The 27,422-nt window shown below is 44.5% G+C and overlaps 4 protein-coding genes and 1 pseudogene across 4 annotated transcripts; all 5 read right to left on the bottom strand.

Moving 5' to 3' along the window:
• Positions 1-1,373: 1,373 nt before the first annotated feature.
• On the bottom strand, positions 1,374-2,092 carry LOC112638717. The gene is made up of 3 exons (XM_025410885.1): positions 1,802-2,092; positions 1,477-1,723; positions 1,374-1,410 (listed from the first exon to the last, which is right to left on the bottom strand). Coding segments are annotated over exons 1-3 (342 nt in total). The 5' UTR covers positions 1,895-2,092; the 3' UTR covers positions 1,374-1,408.
• A 16,238-nt stretch (positions 2,093-18,330) lies between these two features.
• LOC112638718 lies at positions 18,331-19,240 on the bottom strand (annotated as a pseudogene).
• A 1,665-nt stretch (positions 19,241-20,905) lies between these two features.
• LOC112638716 lies at positions 20,906-22,065 on the bottom strand. Its single transcript, XM_025410884.1, has 2 exons — positions 21,815-22,065; positions 20,906-21,665 (listed from the first exon to the last, which is right to left on the bottom strand). The coding sequence occupies exons 1-2, from the start codon at positions 22,063-22,065 to the stop codon at positions 20,906-20,908; spliced, it is 1,011 nt and encodes a 336-aa protein (XP_025266669.1).
• Positions 22,066-22,120: 55 nt separating this feature from the next.
• On the bottom strand, positions 22,121-23,471 carry LOC112638711. The gene is made up of 2 exons (XM_025410879.1): positions 22,361-23,471; positions 22,121-22,257 (listed from the first exon to the last, which is right to left on the bottom strand). The coding sequence occupies exons 1-2, from the start codon at positions 23,469-23,471 to the stop codon at positions 22,121-22,123; spliced, it is 1,248 nt and encodes a 415-aa protein (XP_025266664.1).
• A 108-nt stretch (positions 23,472-23,579) lies between these two features.
• On the bottom strand, positions 23,580-25,370 carry LOC112638712. The gene has a single exon (XM_025410880.1). The coding sequence runs from the start codon at positions 25,368-25,370 to the stop codon at positions 23,580-23,582; it is 1,791 nt and encodes a 596-aa protein (XP_025266665.1).
• Positions 25,371-27,422: the final 2,052 nt, after the last annotated feature.

The raw sequence follows: 27,422 nt of genomic DNA on the forward strand, positions 1-27,422 counted from the left end.
AGAAATTCGGTCCCCGAATTTAAAATGTTACATCTTATGCTTTTGAATAATGAATGATTCATTGGTTAGAAAAACTTCTTATTAATGTAAGATGTATATGTTATATCGGAAAAAAGAGATCGGGAAAAGAGTTGGTAATAAGAGTAATAATAATAATTGTTAATTAATATGAATAATGCATTTATTTGAGTTATATTTATGTGATGCTTCTCGTTAAATATAGGAAACGGAGGTATGTTAAATCTTGAATGCTTAATATTATTTTTATTTTTTTTTGTTCTTTCTTTTTTTTTCTTTCTCTTTGACTATTCGAAAGTAAATATAATATATCTTGTATTAGAAATTTTTCTTTGTTCCTTATTTTATTTTATTTTATTTATTATAAGTAGTGATACTAAGAGAGTTCTAACCCAGGTCCTCTCAGGGGGGGTGAGGCGCGAGGGGAACCGCGGTGCGGGGGGAATGACGTCACGCGCGGGGAAGGAGGAACCGCGGCGCGCGGTGGGTGACGTCACCCGCGGGGAAGGGGGATCCGCGGCGCGAGCGATGGACGAGGGGGTCCGTGAGGTGAAGGGGGATCCGCGGCGCGAGCGATGGACGAGGGGGTCCGCGAGGTGAAGGGGGATCCGCGGCGCGAGAGATGGACGAGGGGGTCCGCGCAGTGAAGCGGCGCGAGTGATGGACGAGAGGGTCCGCGCGGTGAAGGGGGAACCGCGGCGCGACCGATGGACGAGGGGGTCCGCGCAGTGAAGGGGAATCAGCGGTGTGAGAGATGGACGGTGGTGTGAGAAGGACAGCGCTACGTGTGGGAAAAGGACAGTGCAAAGTGTGAAGAGGACAGTGCGACAAGGATGGCGTTAACGTGGGACAAGGACGATGTATAGGTGGGAGAAGGACGACGCAAAGGTAAGTGAACAACGAATATATGAAAGAGAGAGAACGATAGCGCCAAGATGACATGTACAAGAGAGAGAACGATAATATCGCGAGACTTGAAATTAGCGCGTGCGAGAGAGAACGATAGCGCGAAGATGACGCGTGCGAGAAAGAGATATCGCGAGACTTACAACTAGTGCGCGAGAGAGAACGATAGCGCGAAGATGACGCGTGCAAGAGAGAACGATATCGCGATGCTTATAACTAACGCAAGAGAGACGCAAGGATGGGGACGCGAGGAGAGGCACGTAAATAATTAGATTTTTTTTTTCTCAATTAAAATATATAAAATTTATTAAAATGTGTGTGTTAATACAATTGTGTGTGTGTGTGTGTGTGTATGTACTTAAAATTATGATTAATATAAAATATAATATAATAATAATATAATAAAATAATGATATAATTATAATAATAATAATTTGGGGGTGGGGGGGGTGGAGGGGCCAGGGGAGCCAGGTGAGGGGGCCGCTCCTGTAACAGAAAAAAAGATGCGCGTTAATATAAAACTATAGTTACAATATTTATAAAAATACTTACATCTGTGCTCCCCATTCTGTACACCATTGGGTGCCCGAATCTCCCTGGGCACCCAAATCTCCTCCTCCATGTAGGGCTCTTCCCCGAAGAGCCGCCGAAGGTTGAAAACGTCCTCCTCATCTGGAGGACTCTCCGGGGCGTCGCCCCACATGAAGGAGAGGTCGTTTCTCCTCCACCGCCGCTCCGCCCGCACCCATTGCCGGTGCTCTATATTCATAAAGCCGGGTATCCGGACTTCAGATAGGGACTAGAAAATAAAAAATATAAGTATTATGTACAATAGATGTACAATTTTATATAAATTATTCGCAAAATCAATACTTACCTCCCAATGGAAGGCCAGTTTCACCAATAAAACGCAGAGCAAGTTAGAGAAGGCCTGCTTCCATCCGGTACAGTTTTCCATGATATATTCCATTTTAACTTTTTTTAACTTTCACACTTTACTCGTACAGTCTCTGAAACTTTATGAAGCGGTAACGAGGTCTCGGCACGAGGTTTTATAGTAGAGATGCTGCATTATCACCATGTCAAAAATGCGTCGTAAGACAAAAGTACACCCGATCCCACGCAACTCAGCGCGGTATAATATAATATAATATAATATCACGACTTTGCGAACAGATAAAACGGTGGACGTATCATTATCTCTTTACCAAAAACGCGTCGTAAGACAAAAGTATGCATGTTCCCATGCAAATTAACACGATATAATGTGTCAACCCCGATCAAATGGTAATTGAACGGAAACGAACGTCCATCGAATGGCTATCAAACGGTCATTGAACGGTCTTTGAACGGAAACGAACGGTAATTGAACGCTTTTCGAACGGAATTGAACGCTCATCAAACGCTCGCCAAACGGTCATCGAACGCTCGTCAAACAGTCATTGAACGGTCTTTGAACGGAAATGATCGGTAATTGAACGCTTTTCGAACGCTCATCGAACGCTCGCCAAACGGTCATTGAACGCTCTTCGAACGGAAATGAACGACCGTCGAACGGTAATTGAACGCTCTTCGAACGCTCTTCGAACGGAAATGAACGGCCGTCGAACGGTAATTGAACGCTCTTCGAACGCTCTTCGAACGGAAATGAACGCTCTTTGAACGGAAACGAACGGTAATTGAACGCTTATCGAACGGAAATGAACGCTCTTCGAACGGAAATGAACGGTAATTGAACGGTCATCGAACGGTAATTGAACGTTGAACGCTCTTCGAACGGAAACGAACGGTAATTGAACGGTCATCGAACGGAAATGAACGCTCTTCGAACGGAAACGAACGGTAATTGAACGCTCTTCGAACGGAAACGAACGGTAATTGAACGCTTTTCGAACGGTAATTGAACGCTTTTCGAACGGAAATGAACGCTTTTCGAACGGAAATGAACGCTCTTCGAACGGAAACGAACGGTAATTGAACGCTTTTCGAACGGTAATTGAACGATCATCGAACGGAAATGAACGCTCATCGAACGCTCGTCAAACGGTCTTTGAACGGAAATGAACGGTAATTGAACGCTTTTCGAACGGTAATTGAACGGTCATTGAACGGAAATGAACGCTCATCGAACGCTCGTCAAACGGTCTTTGAACGGAAATGAACGGTAATTGAACGCTTTTCGAACGGAAATGAACGACCGTCGAACGGTAATTGAACGGTCATCGAACGAAAATGAACGGTAATTGAGCGGCCATTAAACGGAAACGAACGGTAATTGAACGCAAAACTATATTCACTTATCAAACAAATATTACAATGTATTACAATGTATCACAATGTACTATCGAAATACAATATCTGTGGCAGCTGTGTCACGTATGGAAACACGATACTGCGCACACGCATAGATAGGGATGAGGAAAAAAAGGAGAGAATAAGAAAGACGATAAAAATATATCACATCATCAATTTATTATAAGTATGGATTCGAAGAATCATGATGTTTCAACCACCAATTATAAATTTTAAATACATTTTGTAAAGCGCAATTTTTTACATGATTTTCACAACGCATAGTATTCTTATCATCTAACTTATTTAAAGAAGCTACATCCTCGTAGTCTGCATCCAAAGTTTCGATAATCACATCGTTTCTCGCATCATCGTCCAGTATATCGGCCAACCATTGCCGTTTTTCATGGCCTTTAACGTACACGAGAGGTGACACATCATCCTCCTCCGTTGCACCCATCACCGCCGTCGTGATTAAACGTTTCGAATTCCAATATGAAACGTGTCCATCATTCCACGATAATCCATGATGGTTTTTAATCAGCCATAAAACCTGGCATCTCTCAGATTTTGTGAGCATGTACCATGGTACCGGGCATGTAAAAATGTAATGAGAAAGTACGGATCCATTTCTCAAAACCGCAGCTTCCTTCACGACAAAATTTTTCCCAACGATAAATCCTTGCAGATCCACAAACGTTGGCGCAGCCATGATGATAAGATCCGATCGCAGACTGATGTCAATCAACAAACATCTCAATCTTTTATATTTTTCTTCATGTGCAATGGAGGGGATATTTGCTGACCTATGTAATTTTGCGGACTACATTAGTCAATGGATTATATTCGACAACCCGATCGTGCAAGATGAGACAATATGCGGTAGTATTCGCAGGTATATTTTCCCTGCACTCAAACTCTATTCTCACATCCACGGTAGCAGTTTTGACAGACTCGTTTTGTCGCGAGCAATCAATGACCGCTAGAGGACCGCAATGTAGAAATTTTGGAATGGTTAATAGCGCGGTGCTATTATCGCATCCGTAATACGATTTGCGAAAACGAGAGTACATGTTGAATAGGACGGCGAATCTATTTTTTTCAAAATCTAAATTTAAATCATCGTAGGGATAAAATTCCGAGTTTAAATAGAGTTTAACGTTGGTCAATTTGCAGTTATCGAACAATGTAACATCTTGTGACACCGAATTCTTTTTACTAGTTTGTAGTGCAAAGATCACGTATCGCGGTTTCTCTAGCTGGGAGGCGGCTTTCACGGTCCACGAATGTTTGGTCGTGCTATGTAACAGAGGAAATTCGTATAGATCCCAAGATCGGAAACTCATGTTCAAATACCGTCCGCTTTCCAACATTCGCAACATTGATAATTTATTAATCTCGTTCAATATTACATGAGGCATACGCCACTGTATCTTGAGTAATTCAATCTCAGCTTCCGACGACGGATGTCCGAATAGACAATTATTATCGTTGCGCGAACGTATCAAAATCAATTCGTGACGAGCGTTAATCACAACGCGTTTATAATCTTCGCAAAATCCCAGCAACATGTTGAGCGGCACGCAAAAGTTGAAATAATTTTTGTCACCGTTGTACGTCAAATCCCACGATGCATTCTTCAAGTTTATACTTTTCTGATGTGTTAGAGAGACATAATTTTTGAGCGTCGATGTTATTCCAACATTTCTGTTGCGATCAATCTCTACTCCGTCGAGTTCGTATCGAAGCTCATCAAACATGAATGCGACGCAATTGTTTCCCAATACAACCTTCATTTCATCATTCGCTTTACGCACATTAAATCTTCCCTCGATGTAAAGAAAGCTTTCGCACGGTAACGTGTATAAATCCTGATGTTGTATAGGTATTCGTATCTCGTCGCTGTATCCAAGCGTCGTATTGGCGTACGGATTGTACGTATGAGTCTCAATCTTGACGATGCGATCATCAAAGACTGGCTCACCTCCGATATTCAAAACATCAATCATTCTTTTCGTACGATGAATCCCAATGATTTCAAAAATTCACGATTCAACGCGCTCAGCTTCTTTTTAACGGCAATCTTATTATTGTCACCCGATACTGCTCGCCTTACTGCAATAGTATTGTCCCGCGTAAAAGTATTGTCTCTCGCGTGCTCCGTTTCGTTCAGTACAAGCATACTATGTTTGTCGCCGCCGTATATGCAATCTTACGGTAATTTCCTCTCCTCGAAAATCGAGCAATCGACCTCTTTGATCCACAATACGTATCGTTAAATCCGTAATGCTCCGTACAACGATCGGCAGATAAATGATCTGTGCCGGCGTTTCCGATATCTTATATCCTGGCGGTACGCTCGGTGAAAATTCATGTATCGTGTGTACGCGCATGCCGTTGCTGTACGCACCAGTAGTCACGTTGCATTCTATACGAATAATATTTATGTTTATAATATTAACAGGTTCGTCTGATTCATACCACTTGCGAGGTTGCAATATACGATTCGACGAGAATCCAAGCAAGGATCCTACATTGTCGGGTTTGGTAAAGTTTATTCTGTAGGCGCATTTGATTTCACTCTTTAGCGTACTGTGATTGGCGCGGAGCACTATTGGATATTCCTCATCATAATCGTTTTCACCATCTCTGGAAAGGTGTTCATCTCGCAAAATTGCGCGTTTGAGATAATCATTTATGGCATGCAATTCGTACGCTCCTTCGGGAATTGTAATTTCCTTGTCGTCGTTGCCAAAATAAAATTTATTATTCGAAAAATTTACGTTCGGAATCGTGTGATAAGTTTCAAAATCCGTTAATCCGAGCTCGTAATCGGCATCGGTCAAATCTATAGCGGGGAAATAGCTTACAGCGAGAACGCTGCTTCTGCCAGTCAACGTAAGTGTCAGTGACATGTCGAACGAATACTGAGTCATGACGATGGATTGTCAGGCTTTAAATTGATCGTTTGAAGAAATTTTAAACACAACTGTCCACAGATACTCTGATTATAACTTTGATAAGATGTGTAATTGTATTCAATTTTCACTCGTCCGAAATATCGTACAAGTTCCTTGGGCGGTCGAAGATTTCCAAAACTGTCAAAATATACGACACGATCGTCCCTCTTTGCGTACGCTACCCAATGAGTACCGGGACCATCAACGTCATCCAAATTGACGATACCGCTCTCGTTTCGTCGTACGCCGCTTATCGGTAAATTATTGCGCATGAAAACACCTCTAAAGAAAGGTATACGTTTCGCAAATTGTTCCAATTGCACGTTAGTTGTCGCACCCGTAGGCATTTTTAATGTTTTTTCGACGTTTTTTTTTTCTCTTAGACTTTGTTGAGAATCCCTGTCCACGCTTGTACGGAGCGAGATAAAGTCCGCGACCTTCCATAGCGCGATTGTGACGCTGCATCTCTTCCAGCTGACGTTGCGCAGCCTTGCTATCGTTTACCGCCTTTGCGATTCCCGCCGCACCGCCGGCTAATGAACCGACAACTCCCAACAACGGTAAAAGTGGTAAAATACCACCACGTTTCGCTACTGGAAGTATCCGTTTCTTCCTCCTCTTTGTCGTCGATGGCTTTTTCATCCCCATGCCGAGTTTTGTCTTTGCCTTCATTGCCGCCCAAACAGTTGTAGCGGCTGCTCTTTCACCGAGAGTCGAATCCCTCGCGGTAATGCGTTCTTGCGCTCTTGCAGCTAGTATGCGATCAGCGATGTGACGTTGGTCGAGGTCGTTGCTTCGCGCGTAAGCAATGTCGTGTTCACGACACGCCGCGTCCAATGGATTGATACCTCGATCACCTCTAGCCAATCGTTTCTCTAATCGAGTTCCCGGCCCGCAAAACTGATAACCGGGAATATGTAATTCGATGGGAAGCGCGTTTATCGCACGATTTAAGAGGCCGCTACCTTTTACAATTCTCGCTGACATTCGTAGCAATCTTTTATCAACGGTGGTGGACCGTCAATGTGTGTTTGCTGCCACGGCTGGTTGTAATGTCGCATGCACGAACGATATTGTCGAACCTCCGGATCAGCCTTTATATATTCTGGAAGCTTGTCCCACAATCGTTCCACGTAATCACCAAAATTTTGAAGTAATAAAATCTTTGGGATATACTGCAGTTGTTTGGTGGTAAGCCCGAGAATGTCTCTCTCATCCGACAGAAGGAGAAACATTTTTGATACTGAGCGGTTTCGAGTCGAGACACTTCTATAAATAGGTCTCCCCCTCGCGATCATTCGCAAAATTGATTCGAAAGAGAAAACATGCGGTTCGTGCGACAAGCGCGGGTAATCAAAGTATCAAATTTCGATGATGGACTAATATCGGAGAAAAAAGTATGCAAGCATGGAAACATGCTGCCGACTACTATACGCGGTATCGTTTGCGGCCCTTCAAATTGTGGTAAGACAAACGTGTTGATTAGTTTGATAGAAAGTCCACACGGTGTACGTTTCGAGAACGTGTACGTATACTCGAAATCGCTTCAACAGCCGAAATACAAATACTTGGAAAATTTACTAGCACCTATAGATGAAATCGGCTACTTTACATTCTCTAATAACAGCGATGTCATTCCACCGAGCGAGGCGCTTCCGAATTCCATCTTTATCTTTGATGACGTGGCATGCGACAAGCAGGATACGATAAGAGAGTATTTGCAATGGGTCGACACTCGAGCGTTGACTGTTTCTATCTTTGTCAGACGTATGCCAAGATACCTAAGCATCTTATACGCGACAACGCGAACCTGCTGATCCTGTTTAAACAAGACGGCACAAATTTGAAACATGTGTACAACGATCACGTGAATACCGATATGTCTTACGACGATTTCCGTGCATTGTGTCAGAAATGTTGGCAACGCAAATATGGCTTCGTAGTCATTGATAAAGATAGTATGTTGATCAATGGACGATATAGAAGGGGATTTAATGATTTCGCGATACCGTAAAGCGATCAGTCATCATCGACACATCGATCGAGCATCATGAACGGCGATCGTGAAAAGATTGCGGCAGAGATTGCAAAAACGAGCGAATCGATTCGCAAAAAATATCGCGCTTTGAAAACTGGTAAAATGGAGGAAGATATCATATTGGAAAGGCAATTTAAACCGATTACCGAGCCTTTAAAACAGCTTGTCGAAAATACTGTGGAATCTGATGCGTCGAAAATCGAACCATTGAGTTTGACGTTTGGTGAGAAGCATGAGGAAAAAATAAAAGAGACCAAGCAAGGACTAAAGCGAGCACGGATAAATATGCCGATAAACGATTCACCGATATATTCGACACCGAATCGATCAAAGCGAAGGAAGCAATTTTCTAATATGGCTACTGTTTCTACTCCGATAAAAGTACAACCGCGTCAAACAATACCACCCACATCTGTCGAAGAAATTTACGAGACCACACCCGATTCTTTTGTAACATCAGTCCGACATGAATTAGAAACGTCTGAAGGTCAGAAAACGTTCCGAGAGCATTTAGGTCCACTGGCGCAAAAATATATAGGAGATATTATGAGTGTTGATAAAAATAAGAGCATGGATTACGTCTACGGTGTTAAATTTACCAACGAAGGAATGATGCTAGGTGATAAATGTTTCGATGTGGACAAGGAAGATAATATAATTATCGATGGAATAAAATATAAGGGAACCGAAGGTATCTACGATTTGATTTTTAAAAAATTTCCCAATCATAAAAAATATACTCGAGATGATTTGCATAAATATCAAAGTATATTAAAGATAACAAATGCGCATAAACGTGACAATAAAGTTAATAATCCTATTAAAACTAATAAAGGGTACAAGTACAAATATATAATTGCACCATTATTCCCCGATAGAAAGATGGGAAGAGGTATAGACGCGCCGCGCACCATGACGTTAGCGACAACATGATCGATTACGTGCATTGGAACGATCCCAACGAATTGGTGGATCGTTTGCGATTGCTGGACGCCTCGCGTCGAGCCGGCAACAATGCTCACGACAATGAAATCTTGTCAATTATCGAAGAACTTCGCGAGGCCGGCATTATTATAAATTAAACTATGCGTCGGCGATACGCGTCATTCGGTCAATGTTCTCGGTACCGAAATGTCGATTAATAAATTCGGATTATCATTGGGAACGTCGAACAATTTGTACTATGTATGGAATGGATTATTGAGAAATTACGTTCGCGATAACGCTCTCTGCCAAACTACTACCGGCTTTGACGCAAGGTCGCGCAAGATTCAACGCGTAGCGCAACCGGAAGCTGATACCGACGTCGTCAACAAACGATACGTGGATAAACTTTTGAGAGATCGACAGGGAGAAATTGAGCAAAAAATTATCGCGCTGAAACAAACGTGCAGGCGCTGCGATTAATGATGGATGAGATAAAGAATGTGCTGAGACATGCAACATCTACTCGACACAGTAAGCGAGATATACTAATATCGCATATTAATTATGCCTCGATCAAACGTACGAGAGAACAAAAGCATCTCCGAAAAGCGGCAACTAGTCGAGGAATTACATGCTCCGGCGAGAAGAAATTTTCCACGAAGACGCGTCATTGTACGCGGATACGATGATCTGTGGCAGGCGGACGTGGTGGACATGCGTTCGTACTCTCGACTCAACAAGGGTCATAAATACATACTCACGGTTATCGATGTGTTGAGCAAGTATGCGTGGGCCGTACCGCTCAAGAGTAAGAGCGGAACGAAATGTCCGAAACGATCGCAAAGATTATTGGAGACGATAAAAGATGTCCGAAAAATTTTCAAACCGATAGAGGAAAAGAATTTTACAACTCGAGTGTGCAGAAACTCATGAAGAAACACAACATTAATCATTACTCGACATATTCCGTTATGAAAGCCTCAGTCGTGGAACGATTCAATCGTACTTTAAAAAACAATATGTGGAAAATGTTTACGTTCAATGGAAATTATAAATGGATCGACGAACTATCTCGACTCGTTGCAGAGTACAATACGCGAAAACATCGCACCATCGGTATGAGACCTGTCGACGTCACTCCGCGATCGCCGAAAAACTTTTAAATACGGTGTATAGCAACGTAAAAATTGCGGCTCCTGCAAAATTTAAAGTAGGCGATTCGGTACGCGTGAGCAAATACAAGACCATCTTTGAAAAAGGTTTCACACCAAATTGGACGACCGAAGTTTTTAAGATTATCGAGGTGCAGAAAACTAATCCCGCGACATTCATACTCGAAGATTCGCGGGGAAATCCCGTCGCTGGAGGATTCTACGAATATGAGTTACAACGCGTCGCCAATCCCGACGTATATCTCGTGGAAAAAATTTTACAAAAAAAGGGTGACGAGGTACGTGAAATGGTTGGGAATGGATAAATCATACAACTCTTGGATCCATAAAAATAATGTGTTGTAAACATTTATTGAAACATATAAAATATGCGTATATAAAATATATATAAATATAAAAATATATAATATAAAATGTACAAAATATATACATGATTATGTACAAAATATACAATAAATAAAATATATACATTTATTTACAACGGTATCTGATAATGTCCCCACGGTAGCGTATCGGTGGTATCGGGTACGATATACCGCTTGTCGTCGTACGGACTCAGAGCAATTTTCGTCTCGCGAATCGTGTATACTTGGTGTAATTTAGATCGTATACACGACTGCTGACGCGTCATTTCAATCTCTTCGTTCAAGCACCGCGTGTAATCGTCAAACGTTATCGTTCTCGCGACAACGTTGCTTTTGACACCTTTGACTTTCTTCGTATCCTTTTTCCCATTCACTCGTAACGCGTACATCTTTGCTCTGAGCCCGACGAATTCGGTCATTATGGCACCGTTATTTTCGTCCTTCATCAGACCCGGCACCTTTTTATTTAGAAGCGGTATACCGTATGCATTGTCCACCGCATAATCGCTCGTATCGAATCTAACAATGTCACGCTTCATATTCTCATACACATTCGCACACTCGATGTGATATATGAGACTGTCCGTATCGGTATACATTACCCGCATTTGTCGCGATACATTGGTGTCATATACTCGTGATGAAATTCGTACAAACATGTTTGGATATGTCGAGGATGCACATACCCACGTAAATCGGCTTGTAGAATTTCACCTCGAGTTTACGCAATTCCACAACGATTAAGTTTTCCGAAAAAACGCTTCTGCTGTGGAAATTTGGTTTCGCGATCATCGCCTCTGCGCCGTACCGACCGTTCCACTTTGTTAATAATTTTACATCGACACGATTGCGCACATTTTCCATCGTTTTACCAAACACCGCATTATTCATTAATTTATATAAATTTTTTTCGAAATCATTTTTAGCCAATGTTCTGAAATGTGTATTTAATTCTATATAATTTTGAAGCCAGGAAGATTGTGAAAACTGTAAAATTCGATGTATTTTTGTTACACGAAGGCCGTGCCGCGTACACTGCTGCAGGTTGCGGTAGTGTATCACGTAACGCTTCTTATCGTATAACGTTGCAAGCAGCTTGAATTCCCGCTTGCCAGGTGGTTTGTCGCGTGTCGGGCAAAACGGTAGGTCAGTGTGCGCATCGTGAAGATGTTGCGGGTACTCGAGGTCCACTTCGAGGATATAGCCCGTAGGCGAATCTAGCGCGATGGATGATACGTCAAAATTTGACACATCGTCGACCCATCGAAAATCAGCATAGGGCAGCGGTTGACACATTGCCCATCCGTACAAATTATTTACATCAAAGTACATCAAGTACGATGATGGTTTCGATGGTACGACTCCATGTACTTATTATTAGCGCGAGCGTATCTACCCGAACATTGGCTCAGATCACCGCGTATACCACGTTCGATAAACATAACCATGTCGATGTCTGTAAGCAACTCGAACGTGATTTTTGTATGCTTCAACATGGCGTCCCACGTGTATCCAGGGAGAGTATAATAATACACGGGGTCGAGTCCGTAACTTTCGATACATTTATCTCGAAAGTTTTCGAAAATGTCGGCTAATAACAAGACATCAATTTTGAGGTACAAGTCGCTATATTCACCTAGCGTCCGAATGGAGAATTGCGTCCAGACGTTCTCGGCGTGCGCGTAATCGCTCTCGGATACAGTTTCACCGGTCAACGAACTGTAAAACGATTCGCGCGGTGGTAAACACGTATCATGCAACCTGTCGATGGAATCGATGTATTCGTACGGAAATACACCTTTTCGCGTTAACAAATTGAAATTTTCGGTAGATAAATTTTGAAATTCCGATTTAAAAATTTTGAGTTTATCTTTGTCCAAAAATGATGCCAATTTATCGAGACTTGATGCGAGAAATTTGTATGAATCAATGAAACGTAATTTTATTTGATTTTTTGATTCTTCTTTAAAATCAACACTTTTGGTAAACGAAATATATTTTTCCTTGGTTATTGGTAATAACTCGATTTTCCCTTCGAACGCTGTGGCTATTTCCTCGATAATAAAATGAGAATCGTAACCGGATAAATTGTGAAACACTATCGGAATGCAAAAAGAATCTTTATAATTTAGATTACAATTTGAGTGTGCAGGACCTCTGTACCGCCCGGTCAGATGGCAATGGTCGCGAACGCGTGTATCGTCTTGCGCGAACGGTTTTTCGCATATATGACAACGAGTGGCGTTATGGAATTTCTCCCACTTTTCGGACGTTAAATTTACCATGGGGACATTTGTTTTTAAAATATTTTTTACACGTAACGCCAAATTTTTAAGGTCTTCGGCGAACCATGCTATACAATCAACGCTACGACGCGAATGATACGCTGATAATGAATCATCGTACGAACAATGTACATAATAAGCTAAACTAAATACCCGATGGCGTTGATATAATTTTTCTTTTTTCGTCTTGGTCAGGACACATTCCAAGTCGGCGTAGACCACAAATGGAAGCCGCTCCTTCCGATTGGGGTTGCTGAACTCGAGCCACTTGTCCTTGTCGCTCGGCAATCGGACAGCGTAGTCGTTTAGCTTTCCGCAGTCGACCGTATGGGACTGCAACTTGGCGTCCGAAAGAAAATAATGTAGACATCTGTAAAAGAAATAAAAAATTTTTTTATCATAAGATTTTTTATATAAATTATAATTTTTCAAATAATATAAAATAAACTTACCGATCGCAGATATATTTTTGAGTCTTGTGTTTGCTCAGTTGCGAGCTCACGAGCCGGGATAAATTCTTGATCCAAGCGAAATGTCCCACGCTGTTGTCATCTTCAATGTACAGCAGGTTTACATGCTTGTCCCGCTTCTGGTCCGAAAGACGTATCGGGACAATGTTTTTGTCTTCGATGCCGTACACATTGATTGAAATGTCATTTGCATGTTCAAATTTTTTAATCTGATTCACAGTCACTGGAAACTCAATGTCCCGGAGATTCAGCACTGTCGCGTAATGCTGGTATGATGATTCCCGTTCCGCATTCCTTTCAGCGGGATACAGAGCGGCGACCACTGCCCACGCGAAACACGCATTGTCCTTTGATTGCACGTTAACCATCGCTCTTTTCATCATAATCTCCCGCGGTAACTTGATGTGACATCCCGCGCGCATGGGATTGTACTTGTTAATATTTACAGTCAAGTTCAGTATTCGCGACAATGCCCACCCGCTATCACGTTCCTGAAACTCTTCCAGAGACGCTAGGGTGGACTCGATAACGCGCCGTTCGTACCACTCGCATAAATCGGATGTGCGAAAGAGTTCATAGTTTCTCGTATTCACACTTTTATTCGCGTGTTTATCTCCGGCCACAAATTCACCATTGAATATAGTGTTCACTTTTACACTGTTGTGTTTTTTTAAAGCGCTCTGCACATATTCCAACACAATGTCTTTGGCGTCATCGAGAAATTGACGCGGTTCGATGTGATTATAATTTATCACCGCACCAGTCGATACGCGACTCTCGAACGCCGTATCAATTTCGCGCCACACAAGTCCATTTTGTCGCGCACTACATCCGGCACCCGCGTGTACGAAACGTCCACGTACCGAATTTTTCAGCCCTTCGAGGCGCGCGATCTGAGCAATCAGTAATTGTTGATATCCGATCGATAATCGCGGCCGTTTGATTCGACTTTGCTCTTCCAGCGACTTGATGTACTCATCGCATCGTTGCTCCCACACAATGTAGTTTTCCAACGAATCAAGCAAAGCGGATTGTTCTCGCAAAATTTGCTCCTCCATATTGCTAATGCACACTTGCAAAATTTAGCGTTTCTAATGATAGGTCTGATGCACTTTAGCTACTGGTGGGGTGCGTCTCTCTATCATGATTTATATACCGTCTCATGTATTGTTTTATCATCGAACATTGTAGAACGATTTCATCTTACAAAAAATTCCCCGTAGTGCCGTGTGCAATTTGACCTTGATAATTTCACGTTTTGTCACGTACATTTGAAAAATCTAACGTGATTGCATCAGGGGCAGCCGTACATCGGTGCTCGATTTTAGCGCTTTCAGCTAAATCTTTGTCTGGGGATGATGCATGTTTTAACCTTGGCGGTTATTTTTTCACTATTTGTCGCATACATTTGAATAATTTTAACATAATTGCATCAGGCGCAGCCGTACATCGGCGCTCGATTTTAGCAAATTCAGCTAAATCTTTGTTTAGGGATGATACACATTTTAACCTTGGTGGTTATTTTTTCACTATTTGTCACGTACATTTGAATAATTTTGACGTGATTGTATCAGGAGCAGCCGTACATCGGCGCTCGATTTTAGCAATTTCAGCTAAATCTTTGTTCCGAAGATGATGATGTCATCGCAGCCGTACATCGACGCGACAAAATTTTGGAGGAAATTAAAATGTTGCGTCAGCAATAATCCCCTCTACATCGCAATTTGGGATACTATTTGAATTGATATTGATTCTAATACGATTGCAGTATTGCATCAATCGCGCGTGTGAAAGGTTCATCGCTGAAAAAATATGAATTTCTATGTTCCGATTCGAAACGGTGAAACTCAGCTGTGTAAGAAGCAGAAATGCGACACGTAAGTTTAAATCATTTAAAAAATTTTTTACTTATTGATTTTTAATATTGTCTAATTATTTATATTTTTATAGTATTCAGCCTCGTCGTGCAGCTCGCATACTTGGAAGAAGGTACGCTCTAACCCCGACGTCGTACAAGTATTTGGACATTGGAATAAGCGTTGGAACTGTATCGTACGTGGAGCTGATTCTCGGCGATAATCGAGGCAATCAAATAGTGTTACCCTTTTCAATGTGGAATTTGTTGATGCGGAAGCAAGCAGACGTTGAACAATTTCTACAATCGACTGCTCCCCCATTAAGAATTGGAGATTTAACGATTGAAATGTATCAATCGAAAATTGTAAAACTTGCATTATGCGAAAATTCTTTGTACATGAAACCAGAAACATTATTACATTTATTTAATTTTGAAAATTGTATCGATCATATGCACAATTGGTTATGCGAGAATACGTATCTTGTAAATGAAAAATTTAAATAATTTGAAACTGTATTACAACGTAATAATATTACTACTGTATGCGATGCTGTAAAAACGATACGTGAGAGTGATGTCTTTGACAGCGAATCATTGATCGATTGCGAATTATTAACATGTGCTGTAAATGATATTCTTTACGATGCGTGCAATAAATAATTATTTTTATTCCATCTATGATTTTATTTCTTTCCTTCCATACGAATAAGAATAGTCGACAATTTTTCTCAACACGCTCCGCCAAAGATGTAGAGAAATGCTGAGGTAGATGAGACGCGATGCTCTAATTGGAATGAGACGCGAGATATTAAAAAGATATATAATGAAGAGGAGTCTGCTGCACTAGAGTATCATTTCTTTCGTTGTTCTTTGCGTTTCATTAGTCTTGTGTGTGTTACGTTAGTGAAATGGCCGAAGAAAACGGTAATCATCGGTAATGAAGATATGGATGATAATGATGTTGAAGAAAACGTAATCATCGGCAATGAAGATATGAATGAATATGATGCCTGGATGGATCCCGTTGTGGTGGAAAAAATTGAGATTGAGAGAGAGAGAAGAGCGAAATGGAAGAAATTATATGCGAAAGAAGAATCATCTGATAAGGAACCTGATTTCGATTTTCGAACTAGTGATGTTGAAGAATTACTTCAGTATGAGCGGGAACAACTTTCGAAGAAAAATCTGGAAACCTCAGTCGTTCAATTTATAAGAAATCGTGAGCTCGGCTTGAAAAAACCTCGCACAATTTCGTTGAACAGATTTCTCAAAACTCGAAAATTTTGGGCGAACTCAGTTAAAAAATGTAATGCGAGTTTTTGTATAGATTGTATATATGCGGAAGATCCTAATCACACTAAAGTAAAATGTTTCGGAAATAGACTTTGTGAACATCTTGAATTATGTAAAGGTATAGACAAATTCGAAGAAGATGTGCATGAGAATATGCTACGACATGACTTGGAAACGTTGAAGGTAAAAATATTTTTGCTAATGTGTAATAAATTTAAAACATTTACAATTATTATGTTTAATTTCAGAGTTTACGAGAGTACATGAATAGTCGACGAGAGGGTCAGGAGCGGAAGTCCCTCAGCCCGACACATCCCCTAGTCTTCCAGGAGCGGCTTCACCCCCCCCCCCCTCCCGCACCATCAAATTATTTTTATTATTATTTTATTATTATATTTTATTTTATTATAATCTTAATTTTAAGTACATACACACACACACACACACACACACAATTGTAAATACATATTTTTAATAAATTTTATATATATTTTAATTTAAAAACAATCTAATTATTTATGCGCCTCTCCATGCGTTCCCATCTTTGCGTCTCTCTTGCGTCTCTTTCGCGCTAGTTTTAAATATTGTTATCTTTATCATACTCGTTAGTTGTAAGTCTCGCGATATTATCGTTCTCTCTCGCACGCGCTAGTTGTAAGTCTTCGCGCTATCGTTCTCTCTTTCGCGCGCGCACTAATTGTAAGTCTCGCGATATTATCGTTCTCTCTCTCTTGTACACGTCGTCTTGACGCTATCGTTCTCTCTTTCATATGCGTTGTTATTCTCGATATTATCGTTCTCTCTCTTTCGCTTAGAATATACTCGTTGTTCACTTACCTTTGCGTCGTCCTTCTCTCACCTATACGTCGTCCTTGTCCCACGTTAACGCCATCCTTATCGCACTCGTAGTACTGTCCTCTTCACACTTTGCACTGTCCTTTTCCCACACGTAGCGCTGTCCTTCTGACGACACCACCGTCCATCGGTCGCGCCGCGGATCCCCCTTCACTGCGCGGACCCCCTCGTCCATCGCTCGCGCCGCGGATCCCCCTTCCCCGCGGGTGACGTCACCCTCCGCGCGCCGCGGTTCCTCCTTCCCCGCGCGTGACGTCACTCCCCCCGCACCACGGTTCCCCTCGCGCCACACCCCTCCTGAGAGGACCTGAGTTAGAACCCCCTTACTCCTACTACTCACATATTTATTATTTATTTTACTTTATTATTTAAATATACAAATTTCTCATTCCCCATTTTCTGATTTCCTTATATATATTTCAATTAATAAAAGATACATCCTATATAATAATGTCATTTTGATATCATATTGACCAAAAATGACAAAAAATGTCATTTTCACGTCATTTTTTGGTTATTTTTTGGTCAATATAATGTCAAATAACATTATTTTGACTTTATTCTCCTTGGGTCCTCTACGGTTGGTATTCATATTCGGATTTTATATTTAAGATCATCTTAAGTACAGTCTTAAAATGTCATAAGCCAATCACAGAGCCGTATTAGCGTCTTAAAACATTATTTAAAACGATCTTAAAATAAGGACGGACTATGAATATCGACCTATATATTTGAAATTACCATTAAATTTTCAGCAGTCGCTTCTGATAATAGATCTTTTTGTTTCAAATGTCCTATTAATCCTTCCATCGTTTTTAGGCGAGTAACTAATCTTCTTTGTGATTGTTTTAAAGCTTTTATCTTTTTTTGTTGATTTTGTATGATCCTCTTTGCTATATTTAAAGCTCTTTTAGCTCTTCTAGGTGTATAAATATGTGACATTTGAATGTCACCAACATAGCGAGGTACACGTACCGTTTTGATAGATGTCTGAAAGCACTCAATATTCCTAGAACTTAATGGTGTTGATGGCCGATTTACTGCTATATTTTCTGGAATCAAGAAAAATTAATCAATTAAAAAAAAAATTAATCATGAGAAATTTTACCTTTGTGAGATGCATTGTTAAAATACATATTTTCAATTTCATCGGTGGCAATTTGATTTGTTCTAATCTCTTCTGTAACTTTTTCAGTCTCGACAATGATTTCATCAGTGGCAATTTGATTTGTTTTAGATTCTTCTGCAACTGTTTCAGTTTTGGCAGTTCTTTCATAACTTGACGGTGAAAGATTTATTATTGCATAATTTTCTGTGAAGATGATTATTAATTAATTTATTGTCACTCCATTAATCAATTTACGAGTCATTTCAAGTAAGGATATAAAAAGAGTAATGTTATATTACCGCTCAATGGTACATTTTCTATGTGTAACCTTTTCTTTTTAATAATAATGCACGGCACAGCATTGGGCTTAATGATTGAACTTTTCGCTTTGTTGATGATATCTTCTTTTTGAAAATGATTTGAACATAATTTAGTTGTTGTGTTCAAAACTTTTTCGTTGATGCCACAAAAAGACAGCCATTTTTTACGAAATTCCTTATTTTTCGGAAATCTATTTTATATATAAACAAATAAATATAAAACATGTAATATCATTAAATAATATATAAAAACATAACCTATTTGTTATCACATAATTCAATGCATGCATATAATATTTTATACAGTTACTTACGTATAATATGAAACCAATTTATCGCGATTACCACACAACACACAATATGCGTTTGGCATTTTTGCTATGTATTTGACATTTCTGTAATAATAACGTGTAATCAACGTGAAAACACATGTGAGATTGACAACTGAGATCAACGCATGCGCATTACAAACATTTGGGGGTCTATAGCTTTCTCTTTCGCACAGATGTTTGCTTCAGGCTCAACGTTCAATTCCTCTTTCATATTATATATGTTCTAAGATAAATATGGAATCTCTCAATTGTTTTAACAATCGCAAGCATTTCCAGCTCAAAGCTATGATAATTAGCTTCTGCTTTATTCGTTGCCTGACTATAATAATTATTAGACTCTTGTTTTTGAAGCAAAATTCCCGCGACAGCAGTGTTGATATTTAATATATTTTTGTTGTTGCTCATCAGAGTTATTTAATAGTTTATTAGCTTGTTCAGGTCCTTTTATGTTTTTAGGTTGGTAATAACCATGTACTTACATTTTTGATCTAGTGTGTTTTTTTTTAACTAACTAACTGTTCGCGAGCGAGTCCGACAGTGAGCCGCGGAAAAGTGATGATAGTGCAGTGAAAAAGTCAAGTAGAGATAACAAAAGTTTATTGCAGTCAGGCCTTCAAAAGTAACAATTATCGAGTGCAGCGGGATAGTGCGATTTTTGTTCGACGTATCGCGAGCGGCGTGACGTTCGAGAAAGTTCAGTGTCCAAAAAACTAGCGGTCGTCGTGCGGATATGTCTGCGATATTGATAGAGAGAAAAGCGGTGGTCCGAAAAGAGCAAGCGGTCGTTATAAGCGGTTTGACAAAGCGGCGTAACTAAGCGGTGTGAGTGTAAAGTAATGACTCCGAAAAGCGCAAGACTTCCGCGTGCCCTCTCGCTGGGCTCATTATATACCGGGCGGATTTTGGACCTCGTTGCGACGTGGCCCAATTAACTTCAAAATTTGGCGGTGACCTCATGGCGCCGCGCATAATTGGCCGCCGATGAAGTCAGGAAATAGCGTTGCGGCGTTTGCCATGCGCACGACCCTTTTCGATCAGCTGATTGGCCATCAGCTGATCGTGACGTATGGGCGCGCATGCCTGACCGTTGCGTGGATTTTGACGGCGGTTGACAATGTTGTTGTCAATTGTATATACTGAGCGTTTTTTATGGCGCGAAAAAAGCGAGAGATGACTCGAACGGTCGAGTTTGTTATAAGATAAATTTTTCGAGAAGTTTCTCGATGCCGGTTAAGTTCGAATTTTAAAGATGCGATTGTGAATCTCGAACATCCCGCCCGCCTCGTCAGCGCGTGACGAAACTCGCGAGTGCGTGCGGGGACGGGCAGGTGTCGCGAGCGGTTCAATTGATGAAGCGTGGATCGCGATCAATGAGAGGAATGTGTGACGTAACACGCCGACACGTGTTCCTCAGTTTGTCGGATTATTTCGAGGTGGAAAATGATGTGATATGAAGTGAAATATTTACAGTGATTAGATGGTGTATAGTACAATGCGGAATGCGATGATCGATGAAATGATTTTCGCACAATTGAGGTGGGTGATTAGTTAATGTCGCTCGGCGGTATGCGGTGAACGATAAGCGGCTGATCGCGGAGTGGAGTGGTGAAGAAATATACAATATGAACGAGTGAAGTAGAGTGCGGTTACTATATTACATATATACAGCGTCGCGAAAGTGACACGCGGAGGGAATAGTTCGAGCGCTATTCGTTCGCGGACGCATGAGCTTCCTTGACCCCCGGCAGGAGGACAAGTTTCACCACCGGCCGGACGAATTCCGAGGTGGAGGTTCGGACGGTCACGACGCGGACCGTTCCGTCGCTTCCGGGGTGTAACCGGGTAATTCTCGCGAGGGGCCAATGGGTGGGCGAGGTGGACTCCGAGCGGATGAGGCACAGTGCTCCGACTTCTGGTGCTGGCTCGGCCTTGAGCCATTTCGACCGAGGTGCCAAGGCGTGGAGGTACTCCTGTGACCATCGCTGCCAGAAGTGGTCACGCATTCGCTGGAGTAGCTGCCATCGCGACAGCGTGTTCGGTGAATGGTCTGCCAGCGAAGGTTCCGGAATTGCCAACAGCGGAGCGCCTATGAGGAGGTGACCTGGAGTCAAGGCAGACAGGTCATCCGGATCATCCGACAAGGCCTGTAATGGACGAGAGTTTAAGCAAGCCTCGATTTGCGCTAGGAGAGTGCTCATCTCCTCGAAGGTGAGAGTAGACTCTCCGATCACTCGTCGCAGGTGATGCTTGGTCGATTTCACCGCGGCCTCCCATAGCCCTCCAAAGTGCGGCGCGGCAGGAGGGTTGAAGCGCCAGGATACGCCCTCCTTGGTGATTCCCTGCGCGATGCGACGGCCGTCGGGGGAAGACGCACGGAAGAACTCTCGCAGCTGCCTGTCCGCTCCGACGAAGTTGGTGCCGCAGTCGGAGTACATTTCCTCGCACAGGCCTCGACGGGAGATGAACCTGCGGAATGCGGCAAGGAATGCGTCCGTGCGAGTAGTCGGACACTACTTCCAGGTGAGTTGCTCTGGAACAAAGGCAGACAAATAAGGCTATGAAGGCCTTGTGTGCTCGCTGTCCTCGCCCCTTGGATGTGCGGAGGAATATCGGACCGGCGTAATCGACCCCTGTCCTCAGGAAGGGGCGCGCTGGAGTAACACGACCTGGCGGGAGATCCCCCATCAGAGGCCGCGGAGTGTTGGCTCGCCAGCGTACGCACGTCACGCATCGGTGTAGGATCCGCTTGACCACGGCTCGACCTCGCGGCACCCAGAAGCGGAGGCGGAGTAGTCCCAGTGTGAGCTGCGTGCCTCCATGCAGCGTCCGTCGGTGGCAAGACTCTACGATGAGCTGGGTAAGCCATGAAGCTGGAGGCGCTATCATGGGGTGGCGCTCATCGTAGGTCAATATCGCGTGTTTCAGGCGACCCCCAACGCGGAGGATTCCTTGGCTGTCGATGAAGGGGTGCAGCTTAGCCAGGTGGCCGCCCTTGGGCATCGAGCGAGATTCTCGAGCGGCAGCGATCTCAGCGGCGTAATGGATCCCTTGGACGACTCTGAGCCAGCGGAAGAGAGAGACGTCAAGTTCGCTCGGCAGCAGAACGGTGCTGAGAGGATGACGACCGGATGGCCGCCAGCGGAGACACCATGCAGACACACGTAAGAGCCGGTGTAGAGAGGAAAACTGAAGAAGAAGTTCCGGCTCCGGTTTGTCCCTGCATGTGGCGACTAATATAGTTCCTTTAATTTCAGGGACCTCGCCCATCATGGTCTGGTTGTCCTGGTCTGGCCATAGCGACGAGTCCCTGGGGAGCCAGTCGGGGCCACTCCACCAGAGGGGGTGGTCCACCAAATCCCACGGGGCGATTCCTCTGGATGCGCAGTCGGCTGGATTATCCTGGCCAGGAACGTGCCTCCACTGTGCTTCGGGTAGCCGCTGTTGTATCAGCGACACCCGATTGGCCACGTAGGTCTTCCATCGCGAGGCGTGACCCTTGATCCAGTGGAGGGCGACCCTGGAGTCGGACCAGAGGTATACCGGCGCTGACGGTATATCTAGTGAAGTCCGGAGATGGCACGTGAGGTTCGCGAGCAAGGAGGCAGCGCAAAGTTCCAGCCGCGGGAGTGTCACGGGCTTTATGGGAGCGACCTTGGTTTTAGCGGCGAGAAGATGAGTGGTCGTCCCGTCGGCAGTGGTCACGCGGAGATAGACGACGGCAGCAAAGCCACGTTCGGACGCGTCGGCGAATCCGTGGATCTCAATTTGCGACGCCTGATGAGTCGTCCCTAGCCAGCGCTCCACCCTGAGGCGCCCCAGCACATGGAGCTCGGAGAGGAGACGCTGCCAGGGCTGGGCGTCCTCGGTTGGGAGCGGAGTGTCCCAATCCAGCCCTTTCAGCCATGCAGACTGTATTAGAATCTTGGCGCGGATGATGACGGGAGCTAGCCATCCTAGAGGGTCGAACAACCGCGCCGTTTCTGACAGGACTCGCCTCTTGGTGTATCCGCCTGTGACTGGAGCCTGGATCGCGAAGGAGAAGTCGTCGCTGGCGGGATGCCAGCGCAGGCCCAAGGTGGAATGCACCTCGTTCTCCCAGGAGTGATGCGCTAGCTGCAGCCGGTGATCAGAGGGCACCCCTTCAAGGATGGATTCGCTGTTGGCGGCCCATTTCCGGAGCGGAAACCCGCCCGCCGTGCAAAGCTCTCGGAGCTCTGTTTGCAGAGCGACGGCATGGTGCAAGGAGTCGGCTCCCGTTATGACGTCGTCCATGTAGCAATCATGGCGTAGAGCGAGGGCCCCCCTTAGACCTCGTGCTTCCTCGTCAGTAGCCAGTTGGCGGAGTGTGCGGACGGCGAGGAACGGCGCGCAGGCGAGCCCCTAGGTGACGGTGTTGAGCTCATATTCTTGCGTTCTTTCAGAGACTCTCGGGCGCCAGAGAATCCGTTGGAAGCGGCGATCTTCGGGGTGGACGAGGATTTGCCGGAACATCTTCTCGATGTCCGTGACAAATACAAAGCGGTGCCGACGCCAGCGGAGAAGAATGTCAGCCAAGGCCGGAAGCAGGTTGGCGCCGACCATCAGGTGGCTGTTCAGAGAGTCCCCCGAGGTGATGCGTTGCGATCCATTGAATACCACCCGGAGCTTGGAGCCGAAGTTGGACTGGCAGAGGACTCCGTGGTGCGGTAGGTAGCATGCAGCTGTATTAGTCGAGCTCACAGGACTCATGTGTTCCAGGTCCTCGTACTCCTGCATGAATTCCCGATACTTGGCACCGAACTCCGGGTCTATCTTGGACCGGAGGTCCATGGCGTTCAGGAGGCGTTCAGCGGATTTTCGGGTCTCACCAAGCGACGTTGGCGAGGAAGAGAACGGAAGGCGTACAACGTACCGACCGGATGCAGTCCGCTGGTAAGTGCGCGTGAAGAGGATCTCACACTGTTCCTCCTCCGGTGTGAGTGCGGCGGGGGGAGGGAATTCCTTCTCCTGCTCCCAGAAGCTGTGTACGAGTTGGTTCAATTCTGGGTCCACCGTGCATTGCAGGGAGCTCCGGGGACCCTGGAAGGACGCCGAGCTAGATCCTCCCGACAGGATCCATCCTAGGGCCGTCTTCTGTGCGACTGGCTCACGAGGACCACCCTTGCGGAGCCCGGCCTCCAAGATGGTCGAGCAGACTTCCGCACCCAGCAATATCTCGACTCCTCGCGCTCCTGGTATCGGGGGTCGGCGAGCTCGAGGCCACGGACGTGAGGCCAGGAGGAGAGGTTGGCTACCGAAGACCCCTGATATGCCGACAGTCGCGGGCAGCACGAAGGCGACCGCTTTCAGCTTGGTTCCCGTGGCCGTGGAGGAGAGGTTGAGCGCCACTCTGCCGCGGGTTGACCCGGATCGAGCCCCGCCGATGCCGATGATAGACACCGAAGAGCTTGTGCGGGGGAGCTTCAGGCGTTGGACCAGCGCCTCCGAGACGATCGACACCTCGGAGCCTTGATCGAGCATCGCCCGAGCTGGGTGAAGATGCCCGGCGCGGTCGGCGATGAGCAGGCGAGCTGTCGCGAGAAGGATCGCCTTGCGCTCGGGCGAGGAGTGCATCGCAGCTAGCGCGCTTACTTCGTTGGAAGAGGACGAACTATACGCGTCGTGCAGTGTAGAGTGGTGCTTGCCTTTGCACGTGAAACAGGTTTTGACGGACTGGCATTTGGAGACCAAGTGATTCCCGAGACAGTTATAGCACAGTCGGTTTTGTTCTACGAAGGACTTCCGATCGCTCGCGGACTTCGCCTTGAAGTCGCCACACACTATGAGCGTGTGCTTTCCTTGGCACAGTGCGCACTTTGAATAGTCGGAGCCGGTCTTCGAGTGGTGAGCCTTCGCAGTTCGCGGCGTACTTTCAGCGGTCCTTGACGATACTCTCGGTTTCGCGGCGTTCAGAGTGAGAATGCGCTTTGCGATGAAATTGACGAGAGTGTCGTGGTCTGGCGGATCAGTGGAGTCGCTGATCGAGGACTCCCATTCCATCCGTGTGCGCGAATCGAAGAGCTCGATAGTGAGGAAGTTGAGGAGGTCCATACCATGGGAGTCGACGGGCCTCCCGATACTCTCCTGCGCATTCACGGCGGTCGTAACGGCGTTGTGTATGCGACCGAGTTCTTCCGCGGACTCGCACTTCATCTTCGGGACCGAAGTAAACGCGGCGAAATTAGAGCGAATGAGCTCTCGTTTGTTTTCGAAATGTCTGCACAGAATCACCCACGCGCGCTGATAATTGTCACCGGTCACAGTCAAAGATTTGATCAACCTTTCAGCGGGTCCCTTGACGCAAGACCGGAGATAGTGGAGGCGCTCGATGTCGGAGACTGACGCATTCTCCCCGATGACGGACAGGAAGAGATCGCGGAACGAGGGCCATTCTTCGTAGGACCCAGAGAACGTCGGGGAGTTTGATGCGCGGCAACGACGTCTTAGGAGCCTGCTCTGGAGAGGACTCGCCTTTGAGCGTGGCGTGCTTCTCGCCCTTGAGCTTGTTAGCGTAATCGACTAACATGCTCCGTTGTGTCACGTAAGTGGTTTCCGCAGTATCGATAAAATCTGCTTTCGCGTACTCACTTTCGAGATATTTGTCCTTTAGAGCCGCCACGATGAGGTCGTGATGGGCCTCGAATCTCGTCCATAACGTCTCGAGGATGCGGAGGCGAGCCTGGATTGCTTCGGCGGTGATGCTCGAGACGCCCATCTTACGCAGATTGTCTACGGAGCGGGACATTCGTCCATGGATGTCGTTCTGCGCCTCGAACAACGCCTTCAAATCAGCACTCATTGTTCCTTCCTATTTTCAGAAATCACCGCACACCACAGAACTGCACTGCACTGGGAGGACCACTCCGAAACAGCGGACGCGGATGGTGGTAATCCGGCTCGAAGGACCAGAATGTTCGCGAGCGAGTCCGACAGTGAGCCGCGGAAAAGTGATGATAGTGCAGTGAAAAAGTCAAGTAGAGATAACAAAAGTTTATTGCAGTCAGGCCTTCAAAAGTAACAATTATCGAGTGCAGCGGGATAGTGCGATTTTTGTCCGACGTATCGCGAGCGGCGTGACGTTCGAGAAAGTTCAGTGTCCAAAAAACTAGCGGTCGTCGTGCGGATATGTCTGCGATATTGATAGAGAGAAAAGCGGTGGTCCGAAAAGAGCAAGCGGTCGTTATAAGCGGTTTGACAAAGCGGCGTAACTAAGCGGTGTGAGTGTAAAGTAATGACTCCGAAAAGCGCAAGACTTCCGCGTGCCCTCTCGCTGGGCTCATTATATACCGGGCGATTTTGGACCCCGTTGCGACGTGGCCCAATTAACTTCAAAATTTGGCGGTGACCTCATGGCGCCGCGCATAATTGGCCGCCGATGAGGTCAGGAAATAGCGTTGCGGCGTTTGCCATGCGCACGACCCTTTTCGATCAGCTGATTGGCCATCAGCTGATCGTGACGTATAGGCGCGCATGCCCGACCGTTGCGTGGATTTTGACGGCGGTTGACAATGTTGTTGTCAATTGTATATACTGAGCGTTTTTTATGGCGCGAAAAAAGCGAGAGATGACTCGAACGGTCGAGTTTGTTATAAGATAAATTTTCGAGAAGTTTCTCGATGCCGGTTAAGTTCGAATTTTAAAGATGCGATTGTGAATCTCGAACACTAACTAACTGACTGCTTTTCCTTTTTAAGTGTAATAATCTTGCGATATAAAAGACTGTTTAGTAAATAAAAGACAAAATATATTCTTTCAAAATAAAGTGTTATTTATTTAGAACTGGAACAAATTACAACAAGCGGCACTAGCATCAGTATGAATTTCAGTGGCAGAAAACGGGTTATATAAACGTAAAACGGAATAAGTAATTAATTCTTTCTTAAGTAACTGAAAAGCTCGCTGACAACTTTCTTCAAAGTTGAAGACAGTTGACTTTTGTAAAAGATGGCCTTGACTGCATAATCTTTAATGAATTTTTTTTAAAAATAATTGGTAAACAAGAAACCTTGTACTTCAATTATTTTTCAGTTGCGGAAATCTATCGACAGCGTCAACATGTCTGAAACTTAACGTGATCCCTGAAGGGGAAAATATAAACTTAAATATTCAATAGTCGTTCTCAGAAAAACAACATTTCTGAAAATTTAACTATAAATTATAGCGTTTGAGCAATAAAAGAACTTCCCTTAAAGTATCAAGGTTATG

Source organism: Camponotus floridanus, unplaced genomic scaffold, assembly GCF_003227725.1.
Source record: "Camponotus floridanus strain SB8 unplaced genomic scaffold, Cflo_v7.5 scaffold354, whole genome shotgun sequence".
NCBI classification, from domain to species: Eukaryota; Metazoa; Arthropoda; class Insecta; order Hymenoptera; family Formicidae; genus Camponotus; species Camponotus floridanus.

Excerpts from the sequence above, each read along its gene's own strand:
- LOC112638711 (XM_025410879.1), bottom strand. The coding sequence starts at position 23,471 with ATGGACGACGTCATAACGGGAGCCGACTCCTTGCACCATGCCGTCGCT. Across the intron at positions 22,258-22,360 it reads CTCTCTACACCGGCTCTTAC|AGTCGTCCAAGGGATCCATT; the intron begins GTGTGTCTGCAT and ends CCGCTGGCTCAG.
- LOC112638716 (XM_025410884.1), bottom strand. The coding sequence starts at position 22,065 with ATGGCTTACCCAGCTCATCGTAGAGTCTTGCCACCGACGGACGCTGCA. Across the intron at positions 21,666-21,814 it reads GACAGGGGTCGATTACGCCG|GTTCATCTCCCGTCGAGGCC; the intron begins GTCCGATATTCC and ends CGCATTCCGCAG.
- LOC112638712 (XM_025410880.1), bottom strand. The coding sequence starts at position 25,370 with ATGAAGTGCGAGTCCGCGGAAGAACTCGGTCGCATACACAACGCCGTT.
- LOC112638717 (XM_025410885.1), bottom strand. The coding sequence starts at position 1,894 with ATGGAATATATCATGGAAAACTGTACCGGATGGAAGCAGGCCTTCTCT. Across the intron at positions 1,724-1,801 it reads AACTGGCCTTCCATTGGGAG|TCCCTATCTGAAGTCCGGAT; the intron begins GTAAGTATTGAT and ends TTTATTTTCTAG.